The sequence below is a fragment of the Nomascus leucogenys genome, chromosome 3 (assembly GCF_006542625.1).
Source record: "Nomascus leucogenys isolate Asia chromosome 3, Asia_NLE_v1, whole genome shotgun sequence".
NCBI classification, from domain to species: domain Eukaryota; kingdom Metazoa; phylum Chordata; class Mammalia; order Primates; family Hylobatidae; genus Nomascus; species Nomascus leucogenys.
The window spans coordinates 71,441,511-71,464,944 of NC_044383.1; the positions used below are offsets into that span (position 1 = coordinate 71,441,511).

General features: G+C 37.8%; 1 protein-coding gene across 1 annotated transcript in view; it reads right to left on the bottom strand.

Moving 5' to 3' along the window:
• Positions 1-458: 458 nt before the first annotated feature.
• The window catches only part of LOC100586909 (zinc finger protein 98), a 33,053-nt gene continuing 10,077 nt past the window's right edge, over positions 459-23,434 (bottom strand). Inside the window, exons 2-4 of the mRNA XM_030802869.1 lie at positions 12,821-12,947; positions 12,233-12,328; positions 459-4,328 (exon numbers count right to left, since the gene is read on the bottom strand). Of these exons, the coding sequence (XP_030658729.1) occupies positions 2,860-4,328; positions 12,233-12,328; positions 12,821-12,947 (1,692 nt within the window). The 3' untranslated portion in view covers positions 459-2,859. The remainder of the gene's footprint in view (positions 4,329-12,232; positions 12,329-12,820; positions 12,948-23,434) is intronic.

Sequence of the window (23,434 nt, forward strand, 5' to 3'; positions counted from 1 at the left end):
GAGACTAGCCTGACCAAAATGAAGAAACCCCATCTGTACTAAAAATACAAAAATTATCTAGGCATGGTGGCCTGCGCCTGTAGTCCTAGCTACTAGGGAGGCTGAAACAGGAGAACTGCTTGAACCCAGGAGGCAGAGTTACAGTGAGCAGAGATCACACCATTGCACTCCAGCCTAGGCAACAGAGTGAGATTCTGTCTCAAAACAAAAACAAAAACAAAAACAAAAACAAAAACAAAACAAAACAAAAGAAAATTAGACACCTTATAAAATGATGTCTTGTTCCAATATTATTCTGAAAATAGTTACAAACTCATACTCGAACACAATCCATAATCTTCTTACACCTAAGGTTTATATTTAGGCTAATAGATGTGTATATTTAACTCTATGTAAATCAAAACTAAAAAGCCTGTATGTGTTTGCAAGCAGAGAGGCCACACATTCAAAGAAAAACATACAAGAAATTATTTTTAATTATTTATTCAGGACTCAGAAATGTGTAAATTTTATACTTGTATATAATTTTTATTATTATAAAAATAACCCTGTAGTCAATAACAATCGTATATTTAAAAAACTAAAACTGTACAATTGAACTGTTCATAATACAAAAAATAAATTCTAAAGGTGATGGATACCTCATTTACCCTAATGTGATTATTATATATTGTATGCCTCTTTTCAGAACATGCCATATATAACATAAATATTATGTGCCTGAAAAAACTAACAAAAGTAAATTTAAATGGGAAAAAATAAATAAAAATTTTACCTACAGAAACATTCCTTATTTGCAGTTTAAAGCCACTGGAAAAAAGATTAGTACTAGAGATGTTAGTGCATTCTTTTACCAAATAGTGTATTGTTACCACCATTTATTTTATTTATTTATTTATTTATTTACTGAGAGGGAGTCTCACTTTGTCACCCAGGCTGGAGTACCATGGCATGATCTCAGCTCACCGCAACCTCTGCCTCCCGGGTTCAAGTGATTCTCCTGCCTCAGCCTCCCGAGTAGCTGGGATTACAGGCATGCACCACCATGCCTGGCTAATTTTGTATTTTTAGTAGAGATGGCGTTTCTCCATGTTGGTCAGGCTGGTCTTGAACTCCCGACCTCAGGTGATCCACCTGCCTTGGCCTCCCAAAGTGCTGGGATTACAGGCATGAGCCACCGCGCCCGGCCTTGTTACCACCTTTTACCTACACCCTTGAGTAAGGTGGACTAGGTTAAAGTAAGTGGAATAATGTGACTTGACTGAATGCACAATATTTAAACTGTTAAAAATGTTGAATTAAGAAATTAAGTTCACACATAATCTAAAATTTTTAACATGTACTGCATTTTTTCCATAAAAGTACAATTAGTAAAATAATATACTAATTTATTTTTAATTTTAACTAAAACTAAAAATTTGTCTCTCAATATAATGCAGAATATTACTCTGAACACCTACCTCGTGCATCACTCAATACTGCAAGTGAATCACAAAGAACCTCTTTACTTAGATTTTCATCATGCATTTTAATGTCCTTACTCTTTCACAGGAGAGGTCATAAATGCTCACCTAATAAAAAATAATCTCTCATATCTTTTGGTCACATGCTTTCACATATGAATGCAATGTTATAAAGAAACAGCATGAGCCAGGTGCAGTGGCTACCGCCTGTAATCCCAGCATTGTGGGAGGCCAAGCTGGGCGGATCACCTAAGGTCACGAGTTTGAGACCAGCCTGGCCAACATGGCAAAACCCCGGCTCTATTAAAAATACAAAATTTAGCCAGGCATGGTGGTGTGCACCTGTAATCCCAGCTACTTGGGAGGCTGAGGCAGGAGAATCACTTGAACCCTGGAGACGGAGGTTGCAGTGAGCTGAGATCGTGCCACTGCACTCCAGCCTGGGGGGCAAGAGCGCAAGACTGCATCTCAAAAGAAAAAAAAAAGAAAAGAAAAAGAAAAAGAAACTAATTTCTTTAGCACAAAGTAATTTGAGAGTTAATTACAACATTAACATGAAATAATTTGAGTTAATTACATTATGAATTAATTTGAAGTAATTTGAGAGTTATTTACTTTTTAAAAAATCTGTAATCTTTCTAAAAAAAAAGTATACTTGTAACTCTCCAAAAAACTTTCTACTCTTTTAAAGATATAAACAAATAATTTTTCTACCAAGTTTAGTTTTGGATTATTTTCTAAACTCAGAACTCTGATTCAGTGTAAAGTCTGAAGTGTCAGTGCCTTATATATTTCTAATGTAAATTCTCTGATATTTACATAGACTTACCATTGAATTAAGTTTTTTATTTACTGTATATGCAAAAATATATTTTAATATGAACTCTAACCTGTAGTTTTTGAATAAATGTTTTTTTCTAAATTTATTACATTTACAGGGTTTTTCTTTGATATAAATTCTCTGATGTTGAACAAAGTTTGAGCAATTGCTTCAGGGTTTGTCTCTAATACAAAATGAATACAACAAGATCTGTGTTCGAAGTAAAGTTACCACAGCTTTGCTTATATTTGTAATGTTTGTCTTCAAAATAAATCCTCTTCAGCACTTTAAATGCTTGTATTTTCTGAAGACTCTTTTGACAGTAATTGCACTTTTAATGCTATTAAGTATAAACTCTGATGTTGAATAAGATGTGCGCAGATATTAATCACTTTTTTACTTTCTTTATATTTGTACATTTATCTTCAAGTATAAAGGCTTTCATGTGCAATAAAGTTTCAGCATTGTGTAAGTTTTGCCACATTGTTCACACTTGTAGAAGTTTTCTCCAGAATGAATTACCTTACCTACAATCCAGTGTGATAACCATTTAAAGTCTTTGTCACATTCATATTTCTATGATTTCTCACCAGCACAATTTCTTTTATGTTTGGAAATGTTTGCAATGTTGTCACAAGCATTGTTACAAATTTCAGGTTTGTAGAGTTTCTCTGCAGTATGAATCATCTTATGTCTGTTAAGAATAGAGGAGTTGTTAAAGGCTTTGCCACATTCTTCACACTTGTAGGGTTTCTCTCCAGTATGAATTATCTTATGTGCAGTAAGGTGTGAGGACTGGTTAAAAGCTTTGCCACATTCTTCACATTTGTAGGGCTTCTCTCCAGTATGAATTACCTTATGTTTACAAAGAGTTGAGGACTGGTTAAAAGCTTTGCCACATTCTTCACATTTGTAGGGTTTCTCTCCAGTATGAATTCGCTTATGTGTAGTAAGTTGTGACGATAGGTTAAAAGCTTTGCCACATTCTTCACATTTGTAGGGCTTCTCTCCAGTATGAATTCTCTTATGTGTAGTAAGGTGTGAGAACCGGCTAAAGGCTTTGCTACATACTTCACATTTGTAGAATTTCTCTCCAGAATGAATTCTCCTATGTGTAGTAAGGGTTGAGGATTGTTTAAAAGCTTTGCCACATTCTTCACATTTGTAGGGTTTCTCTCCAGAATGAATTCTCTTATGTGTAGTAAGATGTGAGAACCGGCTAAAGGCCTTGCCACATTCTTCACATTTGTAGAATTTCTCTCCAGTATGAATTATCTTATGTGTAGTAAGGGTTGAGGACTGGCTAAAAGCTTTGCCACATTCTTCACATTTGTAGGGTTTCTCTCCAGCATGAATTATCTTATGTGCAGTAAGGGTTGAGGACTGGCTAAAAGCTCTGCCACATTCTTCACATTTGTACGGTTTCTCTCCAGTATGAATTCTCTTATGTGTAGTAAGGTTTGCAGATTGGTTAAAAGCTTTGCCACACTCCTCACATTTGTAGGGTTTCTTTCCAGTATGAATTATCTTATGTGTAGTAAGGTGTGAGAGCCGGTTAAAGGCTTTTCCACACTCTTCACATTTGTAGGGTTTCTTTCCAGTATGAATTCTTTTATGTGTAGAAAGGTTTGAGGCCCCATTATAGGCTTTCCCACATTCTTTACATTTGTAGGGTTTCTCTCCACTATGAATTCTTTTATGTTGAGCTAAGTGTGAAAGCATGCAAAATGACTTTTCACATTCTTTACATTTGAAAGATTTCTTTCCAGTATGTCTTATCTTATGTCTGTTTGAATTTGAAAATTTATGAAAGACTTTCACATATTTGTCACATTGAAATATTTTGTTCTGGGTAGTTGTCAAACACTGGTTAAGTCCATTGTAACATTCTTTGTGCACCTTACACTCATCCACGCTTTTACAGTATTTTCTTAGCTGTAAATTTTCACGTCCACATTTTTTATATCTTCTCAGTATCACTTTTTGGAAATATTTTTTTTTGCCCTGCTTTGGCCAAAGGTCTTGGGCAAAATAAGAACATACAACTGAAAGCAATAAAAATAATAAATTACTTCACTTACTAGACTCAGATGAATATACTTTACAAATCTAACCTATAAAATTATACAAACTACATCACAAGATGGCACAGCAAAATATTACACGCTCTAACATTTTCACAGACATATAAATGTAACAAAAGCATACAGAACAAATTACATTTGTGAAAAATTAAAGTAAGTTAAGTGCGCGCAGTGCCCCAGGTGAGCCCAATGCAAAGAGCCACATAGAAGAAAGAAAAGTCTGTTACATTTACCCAATGCAGACCTTCTTGCTTCCCTATATAACATAGTGACTTTAGAAATAAATTGCCAACTCCTGGTTTCATTTTTAAAAGACAAGTAAAATAATGGCTTATACATCTTTATTTCTCAATGGCAGGGACTTTTACAGACACTGGTTCCTGTGTCTCATTGCATAAAAGTTCTGCAAGAAATAGTGGTATTCTTTCAAATGACAGTTTGAGGCTGCTGAGATGAAAGGTCAGGTACCAAAACAGATATATAGGCCAATGGAACAGAATAGAGACCTCAGAAATAACACCACACATCTACAACCATCTGATCTTTGACAAACCTGACAAAAACAAGCAATGGGGAAAGGATTCCGTATTTAATAAATGGTGCTGGGAAAACTGGCTAGCCATATGTAGAAAGCTGAAACTGGATCCCTTCCTAACACCTTATACAAAAATTAATTCAAGATGGATTAAAGGCTTAAATATTAGGCCTAAAACCATAAAAACCCTAGAGGAAAATCTAGGCAATGCCATTCAGGACATAGGTATGGGCAAGGACTTCGTGACTAAAACACCAAAAGCAATGGCAACAAAAGCCAAAATTGACAAATGGGATCTAATTAAACTAAAGAGCTTCTGCATGGCAAAAGAAACTACCACCAGAATGAACAGGCAACCTACAGAATGGGAGAAAATCTATGCAATCTACCCATCTGACAAAGCACGAATATCCAGAATCTACAAAGAACTTAAATTTACAAGAAAAAAAAACAAACAACCCCATCAAAAAGTGAGCAAAGGATGTGAACAGACACTTCTCAAAAGAAGACATTCATGCAGCCAACAGACACATGGAAAAATGCTCATCATCACTGGCCATCAGAGAAATGCAAATCAAAACCACAATGGGATACCATCTCATGCCAGTTAGAATGGTGATCATTAAAAAGTCAGGAGACAACAGGTGCTGGAGAGGATGTGGAGAAATAGAAACGCTTTTAGACTGTTGGTGGGACTGTAAACTAGTTCAACCATTGTGGAAGACAGTGTGACAATTCCTCAAGGATCTAGAACTAGAAATACCAGTTGACCCAGCCATCCCATTACAGGGTATATACCCAAAGGATTATACATCATGCTACTATAAAGACACATGCACACGTATATTTATTGCAGCACTATTCACAATAGCAAAGACTTGGAACCAACCCAAATGTCCATCAATGATAGAATGGATTAAGAAAATGTGGCACGTATATACTACAGAATACTATGCATTCATGAAAAAGGATGAGTTCATGTCCTTTGCAGGGACATGGATGAAGCTGGAAACCATCATTCTGAGCAAACTATCACAAGGACAGAAAACCAAACACCGCATGTTCTCACTCACAGGTGGGAACTGAGCAATGAGAATACCTGGACACAGGGTAGGGGAACATCACACAATGGGGACTGTCGGGGTGTGGGGGCTGGGGGAAGGATAGCATTAACCACCATGGCACATGTATACCTATGTAACATAACTGAACGTTGTGCACATGTACCCTAGGACTTAAAGTATAATTAAATAAATAAATAAATAAGAAAGGTAAGCTTTACAGCAGCAGAAAGACTGTGGTACTACAGACAGGAAACAATTATAGCAAGTGATTATTGGTTATTAAGAAGGAGTGTGGTGGCTCAAACCTGCAATCCTAGCGCTTTGGGAGGCCAAGGTGGGTGGATCAACTGAGGTCAGGAGTTTGAGACCAAGCCTTGGCAACATAGTGAAACCCTGTCTCTACTAAAAATACAAAAGTAGCTGAGCATGGGGTCACATGCCTGTAATCCCAGCTAAGTGGGAGGCTGAGACCAGATAATCACTTGAACTGGGGAAGTGGAGGCTGCAGTGAGCTCAGACCATGCCATTGCACTGCAGCCTGGGTGACAGGAGCAAAACTCTGTTTCAAAAAAAAAAAAAAAAAAAAAAAGAAACACGAATAAACTCCTCTGACTAAAAACTAAACACAAAATTTTAGACAAGGCACATCCTAAGAACATGTTTGAGAGACTCCCAGAATCTCCAGCCAAGAAAATTGTTTTCAGACTATGTCAGAAAAAAAAAAACATTTTAAAGACTGTGACAGGTAGCTTTTTTAAATGTCCAACTCTCAATCCAAGATTACAATGTATACAAAACAGCCCAATATAATTTCATCAAAAATATTATATAAATTTCAGAAAGAAACCATAAAAAAGATGTACACATTTTAAACACTAATAAATTGAATAATATCCAATGAGTGAAACAGGAACACAGTCCACTGTAGAAAATCACAAAAATGAGAATAAAAACAAGAGTATCAAAATATTTAAAAAAAAAACAATTTGGTGGTAAAAAACAGAAAAATAAACAACTGGAAAATCCTAAAAGAAAAATGATGTAAAAATGAAGTTCAACAAACAAATTAGGATACACACACAGATATTTATAACAAATACATATTAAGCACATTTTCAAAAATCACAGACAAGAAGAAAGTCTTAGGAGATGCAAGATAAAAGTAATGTGTCATTTACAAACATAGTCATATGATATAACCAGTGAATTATCAACAAAAATTTTGCAGGTCAGAAAGATACTGTGTGACACAAAGTCCTGAAAAAAAAAAAAAAAAAAGGTATCAAGTGAGAATAATACTATCAACAAATCTGTCCTGCTAAATAAAAAGAAAAACCCTTCCAAAACAACCAAATTCTGAAAAAGTATATTAGCACTGCATATGCCCTACATACAAAAGATGATGAAAGCAGTTCCTTAAACTGAAAGTAAAAGGATTAAAAAAAAAACACATAATCATATAAAAATACATTATTTTCCAGGAAAGATATACACATACATAAAAACAGAATCTTGTGGCATTATCATAATGGTGCAGAAAACATTTTAAATTATTCTCTAAATTTTGAAAAATAAAAGCACAGAAATTATAAACATCTGTTAATGAATATACAATGTAAAAACATAATTAGCAACATCAATGACAAATTTCAAGGCAGATGTAATCAGGAAGAATTTTTTATTCAACTGAGGTTTATTTTATACCAAATTAAAAATATACTGTTGTTTCTTATAGAAGTTTTATGGAACCCCCAAGGTGCCACGAAAAAAAAATCTGTACAAATATACAAAAGTGAATTAGAAATAAGTAAAAGCATATCAATACAAAAATCAAAAAGACACAAAGAGAGAAAATGAGAAACAAAGATGCAAGAATCAAATAAAATGATTAAAAACATAACAGTAAGTCTTTATCAGACAATTACTTAAATGTATATATAAAATTAACTTTCAATTCAAGAGACATACTTTCAATAGATTTATTAAAAATTTTTAAAACCAAGATCCAACTTTTTTTTTCTACAAGAGTCAGTAGAGATCTAATGATAAAAAACACTAAAAGGGGCAAGATGGAAGAATACATTTCATGCAAATATTAACCAAACGAGAGCAGAAGAAATCAAGATAATATTATGCAAGCTACATCTTAAGTCAAAAACTGTCATATTTTACAAAATGTACTTGAAGTTAAAACTCCAAGGAGACAAAAAAAGGACATTAAAACTTACAGATTTAGGCTGGGCATGGTGGCTCACGCCTGTAATCCCAGCACTTTGGGAGGCTGAGGCGGGTGGATCACTTGAGGTCAGGAGTTTGAGACTGGCCTGGCTAACATGGTGAAACCCTGACGCTACTAAAAATACAAAAATTAGCCAGGCATGGTGGCGGGCACCTGTAATCCTAGCTACTCAGGAGGCTGAGGCAGGAGAATCACCTGAACCCAGGAGGCAGAGATTGCAGTGAGCCAAGATCACACCACTGCACTCCAGCCTGGGACACAGAGTGAGACTCTGTCTCAAAAACAAACAAACAAAAAAAACCACTTTAGATTTACTCACTGGGAACCTATGACAAATTTGTATATACATCTTTGTGTGTGCGTGTGTGTGTATGTGTGTATCTCACATTAGGGCCCCAAACATATAAAGCAAATATTGACAGAGTAACAGAGACACATAGAGAGCAACATAATTATAGTAGGATATTTCGACACTGCACTTTCCGTAATAAAAATTAAATGAGAATATTAGTAAGGGGATACAGGACTTCCAGGCAGTATAAGACAATTATTTCTAACAAAGGTAGAGAAAACACTCAACACCAGGACACACATGGTTCTCAATAGACAACATTTTCCTTGATAGACCTCCTCTTATTACAAAAAAAAAGAAAATAAGTCATATCAAATTTTTTAAAACTGAAATTTTATAAATCACTTTCTATCACCAAAATGAAACGAGTATACAACAAGAGAAAAAAAACCTGAAAAATTAACAAATATATAGAAATTAAACAACACACTCTTGAGCATGCTCTTGTGAAAGGCTGAAAAAGGTAACATTGTAAAGATGTCCATCCTGCTCAATACAATCTACAGATTTAATGCAATGTTTTTCAAATTTCTCATTGCATTTTTGAAGAAATAGAAACAGAACTCCCTCGAGTATACAGAATCTCTACAGATAATAAAGTACCCAAAAATATTAAAAACGAAACAAAACAATGTTGGAGGCATTACAGTTGCTGATTTCAAAACACATTACAAAGCTACAGAATTAAAACAATTTGGTATGAGTATAAGGGTGAAAAAGTAGACTAATAAAATAGAATGCAGCACATATATAAACTCTCACATATATGGTCACACGAAGAGTCATTTGCATACCCACATTTATTTTAGCATTGCTACTAAAAGCCAGTAGGTAAAAGCAAGGGAAATTTCGGTCACCAAATCATTCAGCAGATATAATTTGAAATACAAAAATGCCAAAATATTACTCAGTTTGAAAAAAAGCAGGAAATATTCTAACAACTATAAAGGTAAATCTTGATGACTTCATGCAAAATAAAATGAGCCAGCCGCAAACAGATTTTATGAGATATATAAAGCAGTTATACTCTTAGAAACAGAAAACAGAATGGTATTTGAAAAGTGCCAGGAAATGCGAAAAATTGGTAGTTGTTTAATGTGTACTGTAAAATTTCTAGAAGTCTTTTATAAAATAATGTAAATACACTTAACATGCCTGAAATGTACAGTGTTTTTGAGTCAGGGTCTTACTGTCACCGAAGCTGGGGTGCATGGCACAATTATGGCTCACTGCAACCTCAAACTTCCAGGTTCAAGTAATCCTCCCTCCTCAATCTCCCAAGTAGACAGGACCACTTCACCATGTCTGGCTATGTTTTAAAATGCTTTACAGAGATGAGGTTTCCATATGTCTTCCAGGATGTTCTCAAGCTTTTGGGCTCAGTCCTCCTGCCTTGGCCTCCCAAAATCCAGGGATTACAGACGTGAACCACCACCATGACTGGCCATGAAACGTACATTTAAATAGATTTAAGATGGTAAATTTTAGGTTATATGTTTGTACAATTGTTTTTAGAAGAATAACTGAAGAAGATCCAGAATTATAAATCTTTCCAAAAATTACCTTCAAGTCACAAAAGTGTTTCCCTCACACATACGAAATATGTTTATTATTAAACACAAGGTGAAAATAAGACTATTTCCCTGACTACTCATTTAGATAAGATAAAGCCACCATTAAAAATCGGCTAAGAAAAAATACATACAAGATTAGCCATAACCAAAATTGGGGTCATATTTATAGATACACACACACACACACATAATCAGATTGTAATAGAGATATGGCTGATTTATCTCTTAAACCCCACACCGACTTACATGTAAAAACAGCATTGCAAATTGTCTAAAATTGTAAAACCAAAAAAACACAATAAACTTATGTTAAGAAACCTACACTGAAAAAACACATTAATATGAAACTACAAAATAATAATAAATGTTTACTCATAAAATCTGGTACATAACTTGATGTAGCATTAACAAAGAATTTGTGTAGATAACTGGAATATTTTACTGTAACTGTGTAATCATTGAAGGTGGCTATTTTGAATCATTGGCATGCACTGTAATGCAGTAAAAGTTTCAGATAAAATGCAGTATAATCATAAACAGAAGATTCTAATGACAAACTGATAAATAAGCATTTTAATAAATAAGATCATTTCTAAGTTTTAAATATATGCTATTCTTACACAAAATAAAACTGCTGTAATCCAAATTTAGAAGCAAAAAATAGCCTTACATTGCTAAATAAAGAAAAAATATATCTATTTTGCAGAATATGGTCAGGGCCTCTGATATATAAAACAAATATTTGGGAACAAATTATGTCATATTTTAGGTACTGGCTGACAAATGTGAGTGAAAATCCTGTAATCTTTTTTAGCCTGCCTATATTTCCTTTTTGTCTGTCTACTAATTATCTAATTCACTTCAGACATAACATGTAAATTTTAGTATATTGTCCTAAATGTCTAAATCTAAAACTACAGACAAAATTGAAATAGAAAATAGAAAGTAAAAATGTACAGGAAGAGTGACATCACTAAGATGGAAAAATAAATGGTGCCTTATTTGCTTATTTTCTGACAGCAAGAAAATTCATTACCCTGATAAAAATGCCTTTATGAGAGAAACAGGAATCATGACTCAAACCTGTAATGAGAAATGCTTTAGGACAGAACTTCAAGATCAACCTGGGTTATGTAGCAAGACCCCATCTCCAAAATAAGTGCCCTTAAAGAGCTTTGAGATCTACGGAGGGAGTTGTGAAACTCTGCTAATGCCCAAGATTGAGGAATATTCTTTTCAGAAGGCGGGCTTTCATTCAGGTGGATCACGAGGTCTAGGAGTTCGAGACCAGCCTGGCCAATATGGTGACACGCCGTCTCTACTAAAAATACAAAAATTAGCTGGGCATGGTGGCTCGCGCCTGTATTCCCAGCTACTCGGGAGGCTGAGGCAGAAGAATCGCTTGAACCCAGGAGGCAGAGGTTGCAGTTAGACGAGATGATGCCACTGCACTCCAGCCTGGGTGACAGAGTGAGACTCTGTCTCAAAAAAAAAAAAAAAAAAGAAAGAGAAAAAGAAAATACAATTCTCACATAGACTTACGATAAACTTTGAATAGCTAAAGCAATCTTGAAAAAAAAAGGACAAAGCAGAAGAACATCATACTTTATAATTTCAAACTATACTTCAAGACTATAATAAGAAGATAGAATGCAATGTGCAGAAAAATTAGCAATAAAACACCAATGGAACAGAAACCACTGCTCTCACACATTTAGGACATGATGTAAAAAGAGAACTTGAAAAACAGTTTAACATAGTTTCTCAAAATTATGCAGATTATCTGTGTGTTTTCCAAAACAATGAAGAAGCAGTCAGATTTTGCACTCTCTTACATGCCACGAAGAGGACTGTCTTGGCTGTTACTGTAAACTTGAAGGAAGGTCACCAAAGGGAAAGTAAAATCTTTAGAGATTTTACAAAGATAAGACAGAAGATGCTTCTTTGTGAGAGCAAAATAAAAAAAAATTCAGGCTTCCTAGAAACTATTTCCTTTGGAACACAGATTTCAAATCATTTTAAGGACTGGCTTTTTTTTTTTTTTTTCTACTTTGGGGCTCTCATCTGTGTCTCTGTTGTATTCACTTTCACTCTCACCTACCTGGGGGTTCAGCTACCATCTCATGTCTCTTCACATTCCAAGGTTCTTTTCCTTGCTCCAGACAGGTGATCAGGTCTGGCTTAGAGGCAGCAATACCTGTTTTATTACAAATAACATGAATTGTGCTCATATTCTCCAATTATCAATTTAGTAGTGTGTTCAGTAAAAAGGATGTAATAGAATATTCTAGTAAATTAATTCCAAAATACTAATTTACATCAAAAAATTTTAAATATTTAGGAAATATTTTAATTTTGTAAGTTCTTAATTTTACTACCTGGTACTACTAAATCAAAAATTGGTAGTGGCAATTAGATTTTAAGATGTGGGCAACAGTATGTTATGCCACTAAATTTCTAAAATTAACACTAATCTAGAGTGAAGGACACAGATCAGCTGAGTGTGGAAAGTTCAGATCAAAATGAAACATCTTGAAATGCTTTTCTACATACACAAATCTTGAAGTTAAAAAAAGAAAAAAAAAAAACAGAGATCTGAAAGCATAAATTACCAAAAACCATTCTACAAAAAAAGAGAAATGAAACTTAAAGGGTATATTAGGGAATTGTATATTGAAGTTATCCTCACCCACGAAGACCAGGTTTCTGTAGTTCTCTAACATCACATTCCTATATAAATTCTGCTGTGTGATATCCAGGCATTGCCACTCCTCCAGAGAGAATTCTATGGCCACATCCCTAAATGTCAACACTCCCTGAAAAACATACAAACACACACACGTATTTACCAAGTGGCCATGAACAGAATTTTTAATTTGACTCAAGGTAAAACAAGAGTAAAGAGAACTGGTTCTTACTTATAGGCGTGACTGATATATTTAATAAATAACTTTCAGCACAGAAGAAGTATTCTCTAATGTATTCTCTAACTCTGAGAAAAGAGAGTGGTATAAGATCCACAACATCAAGGTATAGATTATACTTTTTTGGATGATGAAGTATAAAATTGAGGGCATTAACACTAACATGTACATTTTTGAGTGCTATATTTACATCATACAGAATAAGTTGTGTCAATTTTTCAGATGGAAAAGACATATTCAGTTAGAAAGTGCTGCTCACATGTTAATGTGTACAATAAACTGGAGATCTTGTTAATACAGATTATTTTTTCAGAAAATCTGGGCTGGGTGCGATGGCTCACACCTGTAATCCCAGCACTTTGGGAAGCTAAGGCGGGCGGATCACGAGGTCAGGAGATCGAGACTATCCTGGCTAACACGGGGAAACCCTGTCTCTACTAAAAATACAAAAAGTTAGCCGGGCGTGGAGGCAAGAGCCTGTAGTCCCAGCTACTCGGGAGCCTGAGGCAGGAGAATGGCATGAACCCCAGAGGCGGAGCTTGCAGTGAGCTGAAATCGCGCCACTGCACTCCAGCCTGGGTGACACAGCGAGACTCCGTCTCAAAAAAAAAAAAAAAAAAGAAAATTTGGAATAAAATCTGAATTTCTGAATCTCTAACAAGCTCATCAGTAATGCTCATGTTTTTGGTCCAAGACAACTATTTTGTCAAACATCCAGTAAGTGGAAGAGCCAGTGTGTTTTTCAGTTTTTCTGGCTTGTAAACAAAGAGAGCTTTCATTTTCCAAAGACAGATAAATGCAAAGAAAACCTAAGAAAGGTCAGCTGCCAGATTAAATGTGGTTGTTTATGCACATCTGCTGAATAAAGATACTCAATAATGAAGAGAAAAATAATTAACTCTATAGAAAAAAAATCTGTCAGAGTTCATTAACCAAGTGAGTTATTAACATCAGCTGCATGAAGATCAATTTTTATGATGTGCTGATGCACACAGAAGGACACGGCATCACTGCTATGGTATCTCCCAGCCAAAAGTAAATTATAGCCTGAATTTAATCATAAAGAAACATTAGTTTTATGCAAAGTTCCATATACTGATATCTGCCATGTTCTGTAAATTTTAATAGTGATTTTAAGTAGTCTTTCTTTCACACCCTAAAGAGCAAGTATCTCCTAATAATTTTTTTTTTCAAAACTGTCTGGGTAATAAATGCCATCCCATTTAAGTAAGCATTTTCTCAATCCTGTTCTGCATAGAGTTAATGGAGAACAGAGATGGAACCTCAACATTACATGCTCTCCATCTTTACTAAGGACTCCAGCTTTTCCCCAATAGGAATATTAAGTATCCACCCTTTCCATGTTCCATAGCCACGAAAGAAACATTCTTAATATTGCAGTTCATAAATTCATGGTGAGAATTATTTACGACATGTAAGAAGCTATGATGTTGAGAATGTAAAGACGACTCTGGTATATAGGAAAGAAATATTTTTCAGACACCCTCGACTATTATAAGAACTAAAAAGTAGTTAAAACAAACTCATTAGGAAGAAAAAGCACAAGTAGAAAAGTAAAGCTTTGCAAGTACTGAACACATGGCATTCCAGGACGCAGAGTGGACACAGCTCTTCATCTGAGACATGTTTAGCTTAAAAAACAAACAAACAAACAAACAAAAAAAACATTTTTTAGGGGCAGGGCAAAGATGACCAACTAGAAGCAGCAGCGATAAGAGGCTCCCACCGAAAAGAACCATAATGGCCTGTGAATCCTGCACTGGCATCTGAGGTATCCAGGTTCTCTCATCAGAACTGACTAGGCAGCTGGCATGACCCACCGAGAGGAAGAAAGAGCAGTGTGGTGCAGCAACCCACCTGAGAGCCACACGGGGCAGGGGAGCCCCCAACCCCCAGCCAAGGGAGGCGGTGAATGAATGTGCTACTTAGCTGACAAAATAATGCTTTTTCCATGGAACTGTGCAACCCACAGACTGAAAGATTTCACGCGTGAACCCATGCCACCGGGGCCTAGGGTCCCAACCCCAGAGCTCTGCAGATTCTCAACAACCTCTCAGCTAAAATCTGTTTAAGCCTGCTGAGTTCCCAGGGGATGGGTCACCAGCACCACAGCTGTGGCTGCCTGCTGTCTAAGCCATTTGAGCTCCCTGGGGAGGGGCAGCAACCAGCACTGGGACTGATAGCCGCCTAATACTAGGGGGACTAGTATTAGGACTAGGCTCCCTGGGCAGGGGAAGGGCGGCAGCCATCTCTATAGCTCCTGGCCATGCTTTTCCCCTGCTGGAGCCAGAGATGCTGGGACGGCTTGGTTCCAAGAGGTGTCCCCCACAGCCCAACACAGCGGCTGTGGCAGACTATAGCTACAGCACCTCTTCAGGCCTGACTCTGATCCATCCCTCCTCACTGTGTGGGGCCACCCTGCAGGAACTCCAACAACTCCAGCCAGGGGCTCAGGGATAGAAAGAACTCTGATCTCCCTGGGCCTGAGTCCCTAAGGGGAGAGGTGATCGCAGTCTCTGTAGACCAGCAGACTTAGCTTTTCCTCCTGCTATAAGGAATCCAAGCAGCCCAGAGGAGTGGTTTTAACCCCAGTGAAGCATATCCCCTCCACCAAGGGACAATAAAAGTGCTTCATTAAATGGGTTCTGTTCCTCGTGTCACCCAAATGGGTGAAATACTCAAACTGGCGTTGTCAGACACCTTATACAGGAGTGTTCCTACTGGCATCAGATTGGTGTTCCTTGAGGTCTGACAGCCCAGAGGAAGGAGAAGGCATCCATCTTTGCTGTTCTCCAGCCTCCTTGAGTATTATCTCCAGGTTCAGGAGTGAACCACATAAATAGGGCCTGAAGTGAACCCCCAGCAAATCGCAGCAACCATACAGAAGAGGGACCTGACCACTGAAAAAAAACAAACAGAAATGAACAACAGCAACAAAAAAGTCCCCACACTAACATCATCCAAGAGTCAGCAGCCTCAAAGATCAAAACTAGACAAACTCATGAAGATGAGAAAGAATCAATGAAAAAAAACGCTGAAGTCGGGTGCGGTGGCTCATGCCTGTAATCCCAGCACTTTGGGAGGCCGAGGCAGGCAGATCATGAGGTCAAGAAATCAAGACCATCCTGGCTAACACGGTGAAACCCCGTCTCTACTAAAAATACAAAAAATTAGCCAGGCACGGTAGTGGGCACCTGTAGTCCCAGTTACTCGGGTGGCTGAGGCAGGAGAATGACGTGAACCTGGGAGGCGGAGCTTGCAGTGAGCCGAGATCGCGCCACTGCACTCCAGCCTGGGCGACAGAGCAAGACTCCGTCTCAAAAAAAAAGAAAAAAGAAAAAAACACTGAAAATCCAAAAGGCAAGAGTGCCTCTTCTCCAAGTGATTGCAATGCCTCTCTAGCAAGGGTGCAGAACTGGATGGAGAATAAGATAGACAAATTGACAGAAGTAGGTTTCAGAAGATGGGTAATAACAAACTCCACTGAGCTAAAGGACATGTTCTAACTGAATGCAAAGAAACTAAGAACCTTGATAAAAAGTTAGAGAGAGGAGCTGCTAACTAGAATAACCAGTTAGACAGAGTCTCACTCTGTTGTCCAGTCTGGAGTGCCGTGGCGCGATCTTGGCTCGCTGCAAGCTCCGCCTCCCGGGTTCAAGCGATTCTGCTGTCTCAGCCTCTGGAGTAGCTGGGATTACAGGCGTGTGCCACCATGACCAGCTAATTTTTGTATGTTTAGTAGAGATAGGGTTTCATCTTGTTGGCCAGGTTGGTTTCAAACTCTTGACCTCAGGTGATCCCCCTGCCTTGGCTTCCCAAAGTGCTGGGATTACAAGCGTGAGCCACCGTGGCCAGTCCTATTTTGTTAATTTTTTCAAAAAACAACTCCTGGATTCATTGATTTTTTTTTTTTTTTTTGGAGGGTTTTTCATTTCTCGGCTGGGCACGGTGGCTCACGCCTGTAATCCCAGAACTTTGGGTGGCCAGGGCGGGTGGATCACAAGTTCAGGAGTTCAAGACCAGCCTGGCCAACATGGTGAAACGCTATCTCTACTAAAAATCCAAAATTTAGCCAGGTGTGGTGGCTCATGCCTGTAGTCCCAGCTACTCAGGAGTCTGAGGCAGAATTGCTTGAACCCTGGAGGCAGAGGTTGCAGTGAGCTGAGATAGTGCCACTATACTCCAACCTGGATGACAGAGTGAGACTCTGTCTGAAAAAAAAAAAATAAAAACAAAAACAAAACAAAACTGGCAAACCAAATCAGCAGCACATCAAAAAACATCCACCAGGTCCGGCGCGGTAGCTCACGCCTGTAATCCCACCACTTTGGGAGGCTGACATGGGCAGATCATGTGAGAACAGGAGTTCGAGACCAGCCTGACCAACATGGAGAAACCCCGTCTCTACTAAAAATACAAAAAATTAGCCAGGCATGGTGGCGCATGCCTATAATCCCAGCTACTAGAGAGGCTGAGGCAGGAGAATCACTTGAACCCAGGAGGCGGAGGTTGCTGTGAGCCAAGATCACACCACTGCACTGGGCAACAAGTGCGAAACTCTGTCTCAAAACAAAACAAAACAAAAAAACTGATCCACCACGATCAAGTCGGCTTCATCCCTGGGATGCAGGGCTGATTCAACATATGCAAATCAATAAACGTAATTCATGACATAAACAGAACTAAAGACAAAAACCACATGATTATCTCAATAGATGCAGAAAAGGCCTTTGATAAAATTCAACTTTCTTTCATGTTAAGAACTCTCAATAAACCAGGTGTTGATGGAACATATCTCAAAATAATAAGTGCGTTTATGACAAACCCACAGTCAATGTCATATTGAATGGGAAAATGCTGGAAGCATTCTCTGAAAACCAGTACAAGACAGGGATGCCCTTTCTCACCATTCCTATTGAACATAGTATTGAAAGTTATGGCCAGGGCAATCAGGCAAGGGAAAGAAATTAAGAGTATTCAAATAAAAAAAGAGGAAGTCAAATTGTCTCTGTTTGCAGATGACATTATTCTATATTTAGAAAATTCTGTCATCTCAGCCCAAAAACTCCTTAAGCTGATAAGTAACTTCAGCAAAGTCTCAGGATACAAAATCAATGTGCAAAAATCACAAGCATTCCTATAAACCAACAATAGACCATCAGAGAGCCAAATCATAAATAAACATCACAATTGCTACAAAAAGTAAAATATATAAAAATACAGCTAACAGGGAATATGAAGGACCTCTTCAAGGAAAACTACAAACCACTCCTCAAGGAAGTAAGGGAGCACACAATCAAATGGAAAAACATCCCATCCTTATGGATAGAAGGAATCAACATCATGAAAATGGCCATACTGCCCAAAGTAATTTATGGACTCAATGTTATTCCCATCAAACTACCATTGACATTCTTCACAGAATTAGAAAAAACAATGACCTTAAATTTCATATGGAACCAAAAAAGAGCCCATATAGCCAAGACAATCCTAAGCAAAAAGAACAAAGATAGAGACATCACACTACCTGACTTCAAGCTATATTACAAGACTACAGTAACCAAAACAACATAGTACTGGTCCAAAAACAGACATACAGACCAATGGAACAGAAAAGAGACCTCAGAAATAACACCACACATCTACAACCATCTGATATTCAACAAACGTGACAAAAACAAGCAATGGGGAAAGGATTTTCTGTTCAATAAATGGTCCTGAGAAAACTGGCTAGCCATATGCAGAAAACTGAAACTGGACCTCTTCCTTACATCTTATACAAAAATTTACTCAAGAAGGATTAAAGACTTAAATGTAAAACCCAAAACCACAAAAACCCTAGAAGAAAACCTAGGCAATACCATTCAGGACATAGGCATGGGCAAAGAATTCATGACGAAAACGCCAAAAGCAATTGCAACAAAAGCCAAAATTGAAGAATAAGATGTAATTAAACTAAAGAGATTCTACATAGAAAAAGAAACTATCATCAGAGTGAACCGGCAACCTACAGAATAGGAGAAAATTTTTGCAATCTACCCATCTCACAAAGGTCTAATACCCAGAATTTACAAGAAACTTTAAAAAATTTACAAGAAAAAAAAAACAATTCCATCAAAAACTAGGCAAAAGCTGGACATGGTGGCTCACACCTGTCATCCCACCACTTTCGGAGGCCGAGATGGGTAGATCATTTGAGGCCAGGAGTTCTAGACCAGCCTGGCCAATATGGTGAAACCCCACCTCTACTAAAAATACAATAATTAGCTGGGCATGGTAATGGACATCTGTAATCCCAGCTACTCGGGATGCTGAGGCAGAAGAATGGCTTGAACGCAGGAGGTAGCGCCACTGCACTCCAGCCTGGGAGACAGAACGAGACTCCATCTCACACACACACACAAAAAAAGTGGGCGAAAGATGAACAAACACTTCTCAGAAGAAGGCATTTATGCAGCCAACAAATATATGAAAAGATGCTCAATATCACTGATCATTAGAGAAATATAAATCAAAACCACAATGAGATACCATCTCATACCAGTCAGAATGGTGATTATTAAAAAGTCAGAAACAATAGATGCTGGTGAGGCTGTGAAGAAACAGAAACGCTTTTACACTGTTAGTGAGAATGTATTAGTTCAACCATCATGGAAGACAATGTGGTGATTCCTCAAGGATCTAGAACCAGAAATATCATTTGACCCAGCAATCCCATTACTGGGTATATACTCAAAGAAATATAAATCATTCTACTATAAAGACACATGCACATGTATGTTTATTGCAGCACTAGTTACAATGGCAAAGACATGGAACCAACCCAAATGCCCATCAATGACAGACTTGACAAATAAAATATGGTACATACACAACATGGAATACTATGCAGCCATACAAAGAAATGAGATCACATCCTTTGCAGGAACATCGATTAAGCTGGAAGTCATCATCCTCAGCAAACTAACACAGGGATAGAAAACCAAAAATCGCATGTTCTCACTCCTAAGTGGTAGTTGAACAATTAGAACACATGGACACAGGAAGGGGAATAACACAAACCAGGGCCTGTTGTGAAGTGGGGGCAAGGGGAGGGCACCTAGAAGGGTCAATACATGCAGCAAACCACCATGTCACACATATACCTATGTAATAAACCTGCACATTAACTAAGCACTGCCTCTCAAGCTTTAATGAGCTTATAAATCACTTGGTAATGTTGGTCTCACTCTATGTGATTCTGCAGGTATGGAAAGGGTCCATGAGTGGGTGTTTTAAATAAGTCCCCTGTCAAGGCTGATGTTGCTCCCCCAGGCTCATTATTAGCATTATTTAGAGAAAGCAGGCACAGCACAGAGTCTCTTACACTTAGCACTCTTGTCACAACACAATTACTTCTGGAACAAATGAAGACAACCAATCTCTATCTTAAAGTATCATAATCTTTGTTGGCTTTTTGAAGTTTACATAGAAAACAGAAAGCAGCAATATCTGACTGAGTCTGCATTTATTTTTATTTTTATTTATTTACTTATTGAGTCTCACTCTGTTGCCCAGGCTAGAGTGCGGTGGTGAGATCTGCACTTACTGCAACCTCTGCCTCCCAGGTTCAAGCTATTCTTCTGCCTCAGCCTCCCGAGTAGCTGGAACTACAGGCATGCGCCACCATGCCTGGCTAATTTTTTTTTTTTTTGTATTTTTTGTAGAGCCAGGATCTCACCATGTTGGTCAGGCTGGTCTCGAACTCCTGACCTCAAATGATCTGCCCATCTCAGACTCCCAAAGCGCTGGGATTATAGGTGTGAGCCACCGCGCCCAGCCCTTGCTTTTGCATTGTAAGTACTTCAGCCTGCAAATAATTACCTTGGATAATCAAGTTTCTGTCAAAAGAACTTACTCTGTATCTTTTAGTCTTTATCATTCTGTATTGCTAAATTTAATTCTACCTTTGTGTCCAACGTTCATGTGCTCTTAAAATGAGCTTGACTCTGAACAAATCTCTGCGTACTTCTAATGACAGAAAATTAAAAAAACAAACCTTTGCCAAAGCAAAAACAAAGCAATGAATCTCAGGTTACAAATAAAGACAATCCTGAGTCAAAAAGAATGACAAAAGGTTTATTTAGCTGTTAATATAATTTACATATATTTCAAAAAAGCAGAGAAAAATATCTACATATAATCTAAATGCTTTAATAAAACAGAGATAAACAAAATATCCTCCCTTATTTTCACATATGTGAATAAAGCCTCTTATTTTTAATTTGCATTTTCTCTTAAAACAACCAGGTCACTGGACATGTTCTTGAACTCTTGGACATCTGAATTGTGAACTTGAAAGAATGTTTATGGTAAAAAAGCAGAAGAGAGAAAGGTGTTATAATAAATTGATGGGTGCACATAAATAAATCAAGTTGTTAGAGACCTATGAAGAGATTGAGATACTGACACAATAACAGTGGGAGACTACAACACCCATGGGCACTAATAGACACATTATTGAGGCAGAAAATTAACAAAGATATTAAGACCTAAACTCAACACCTGACTAAACAGTCCTAATAGACTTCTACAGAACTCTCCATCTAAAAACAACATAGTATACAGTCTTCTCATCATTACGTGGCACATACTCTAAAATTGACCACACAGAAGCAAAACAATCCTCAACAAATTTAAAAATTCCAAAATTATACGAACCACACACAGAGGCCACGGCTTGATAAAAATGTAATTCAATACAAAGAAAATCACTTGAATCATACAATTACATGGAAATTAAACAATCTGCACTTGAATTACTTTTGGGTAAATAATGAAATTAAGGCAAGAACCAAGAGTTCTTTGAAAAAAATGAGAACAAAGATACAACATACCTGAATTTTTGCAACACAGCTAAGGCAGTGTTAGGAGAAAAATTTATGGCATTAAATGCTTACATTGAAAAAGTTAGACTTCAGTTTAGCAACCTGACATCATAAATAAAAGACTGAGAGAAGCAAGAGCCAATCAACCCTTAGGCTAGCAAAAGACAAGAAATAACCAAAATCATTTCTGAACGGAAGGAGATTTTCACATGAAAAACTATACAAAAGATCAAGAATTGCAGGAGTAAAATCTTAAAAAAAAAAAAAAAGATAAATTCTCAACAAAATATTGGCAAATTGGGCAAGACAGCAAAAACCTAACCGACTATGATCAAGTAGGGTTTATTTTTGGAATGCAAGGTTAATTCAATGAGGTGGGGCACGGTGGCTCACATCTGTAATCCTAGCACTTTGGGAGGACAAGGCGGATAGATCACCTGAGGTCAGGAGTTCAAGACCAGCCTGGCCAACATGGTGAAACCCCATCTCTACTAAAACTACAATAATTAGCTGGGAGTGGTAGCTGGCACCTGTAATCCAGCTGCTTGGGAGGCTGAGGCAGGAAAATCACTTGAACCCGGGAGACGGAGGTTGCAGTGAGCTGACATGGCGCCATTGCACTCCAGCCAGGGCAACAGAGCGAGAGTCTGTCTCAAAGAAAAAAAAGAGAAAAGAAAAATCACAGATGGGCCTGGCGCAGTGGCTCACGCTTGTAATCCCATCACTTTGGGAGGCCGAGGCGGGCGGATGACGAGGTCAGGAGATCGAGACCACGGTGAAACCCTGTCTCTACTAAAAATACAAAAAAAATTAGCTAGGCGTGGTGGCGGGCGCCTGTAGTCCCAGCTACTCGAAGAGGCTGAGGCAGGAGAATGGCGTGAACCCGGGAGGCGGAGCTTGCAGTGAGCCGAGATTGCGCCACTGCACTCCAGCCTGGGTGACAGAGCGAGACTCCGTCTCAAAAAACAAAACAAAAAAAAGAAGAATCACAGATGAATTAAAAATGTGATTCATCACATAAACAGAACTAAAGGCAGAAAGCACAAAATTATGTCAATAGATGCAGAAAAGGCTTTCAATAAAATTTAACATTTTTATGTTAAGAAGCCTCAACAAACTAGGCATGGAAGGTGCATACTTCAAAATAATGAGTTATCGGCCAGGCGCGGTGGCTCACACCCGTAATCCCAGCACTTTGGGAGGCCAAGGCAGGAGGATCACGAGGTCAGGAGATGGAGGCTATCCTGGCTAACATGGTGAAACCTCGTTTCTACTAAAAATACAAAAAAATTAGCCAAGCGTGATGGCGGGTGCCTGTAATCCCAGCTACTTGGGAGGCTGAGGCAGGAAAATGGTGAACCCAGGAGGCGGAGCTTGCAGTGAGCCGAGATCACACCACTGCACTCCAGCCTGGGCGACAGAGCGAGACTCCTTCTCAAAAGAATAATAATAATAATAATAAAATATTAATAAGGAGTTATCCATCACAAA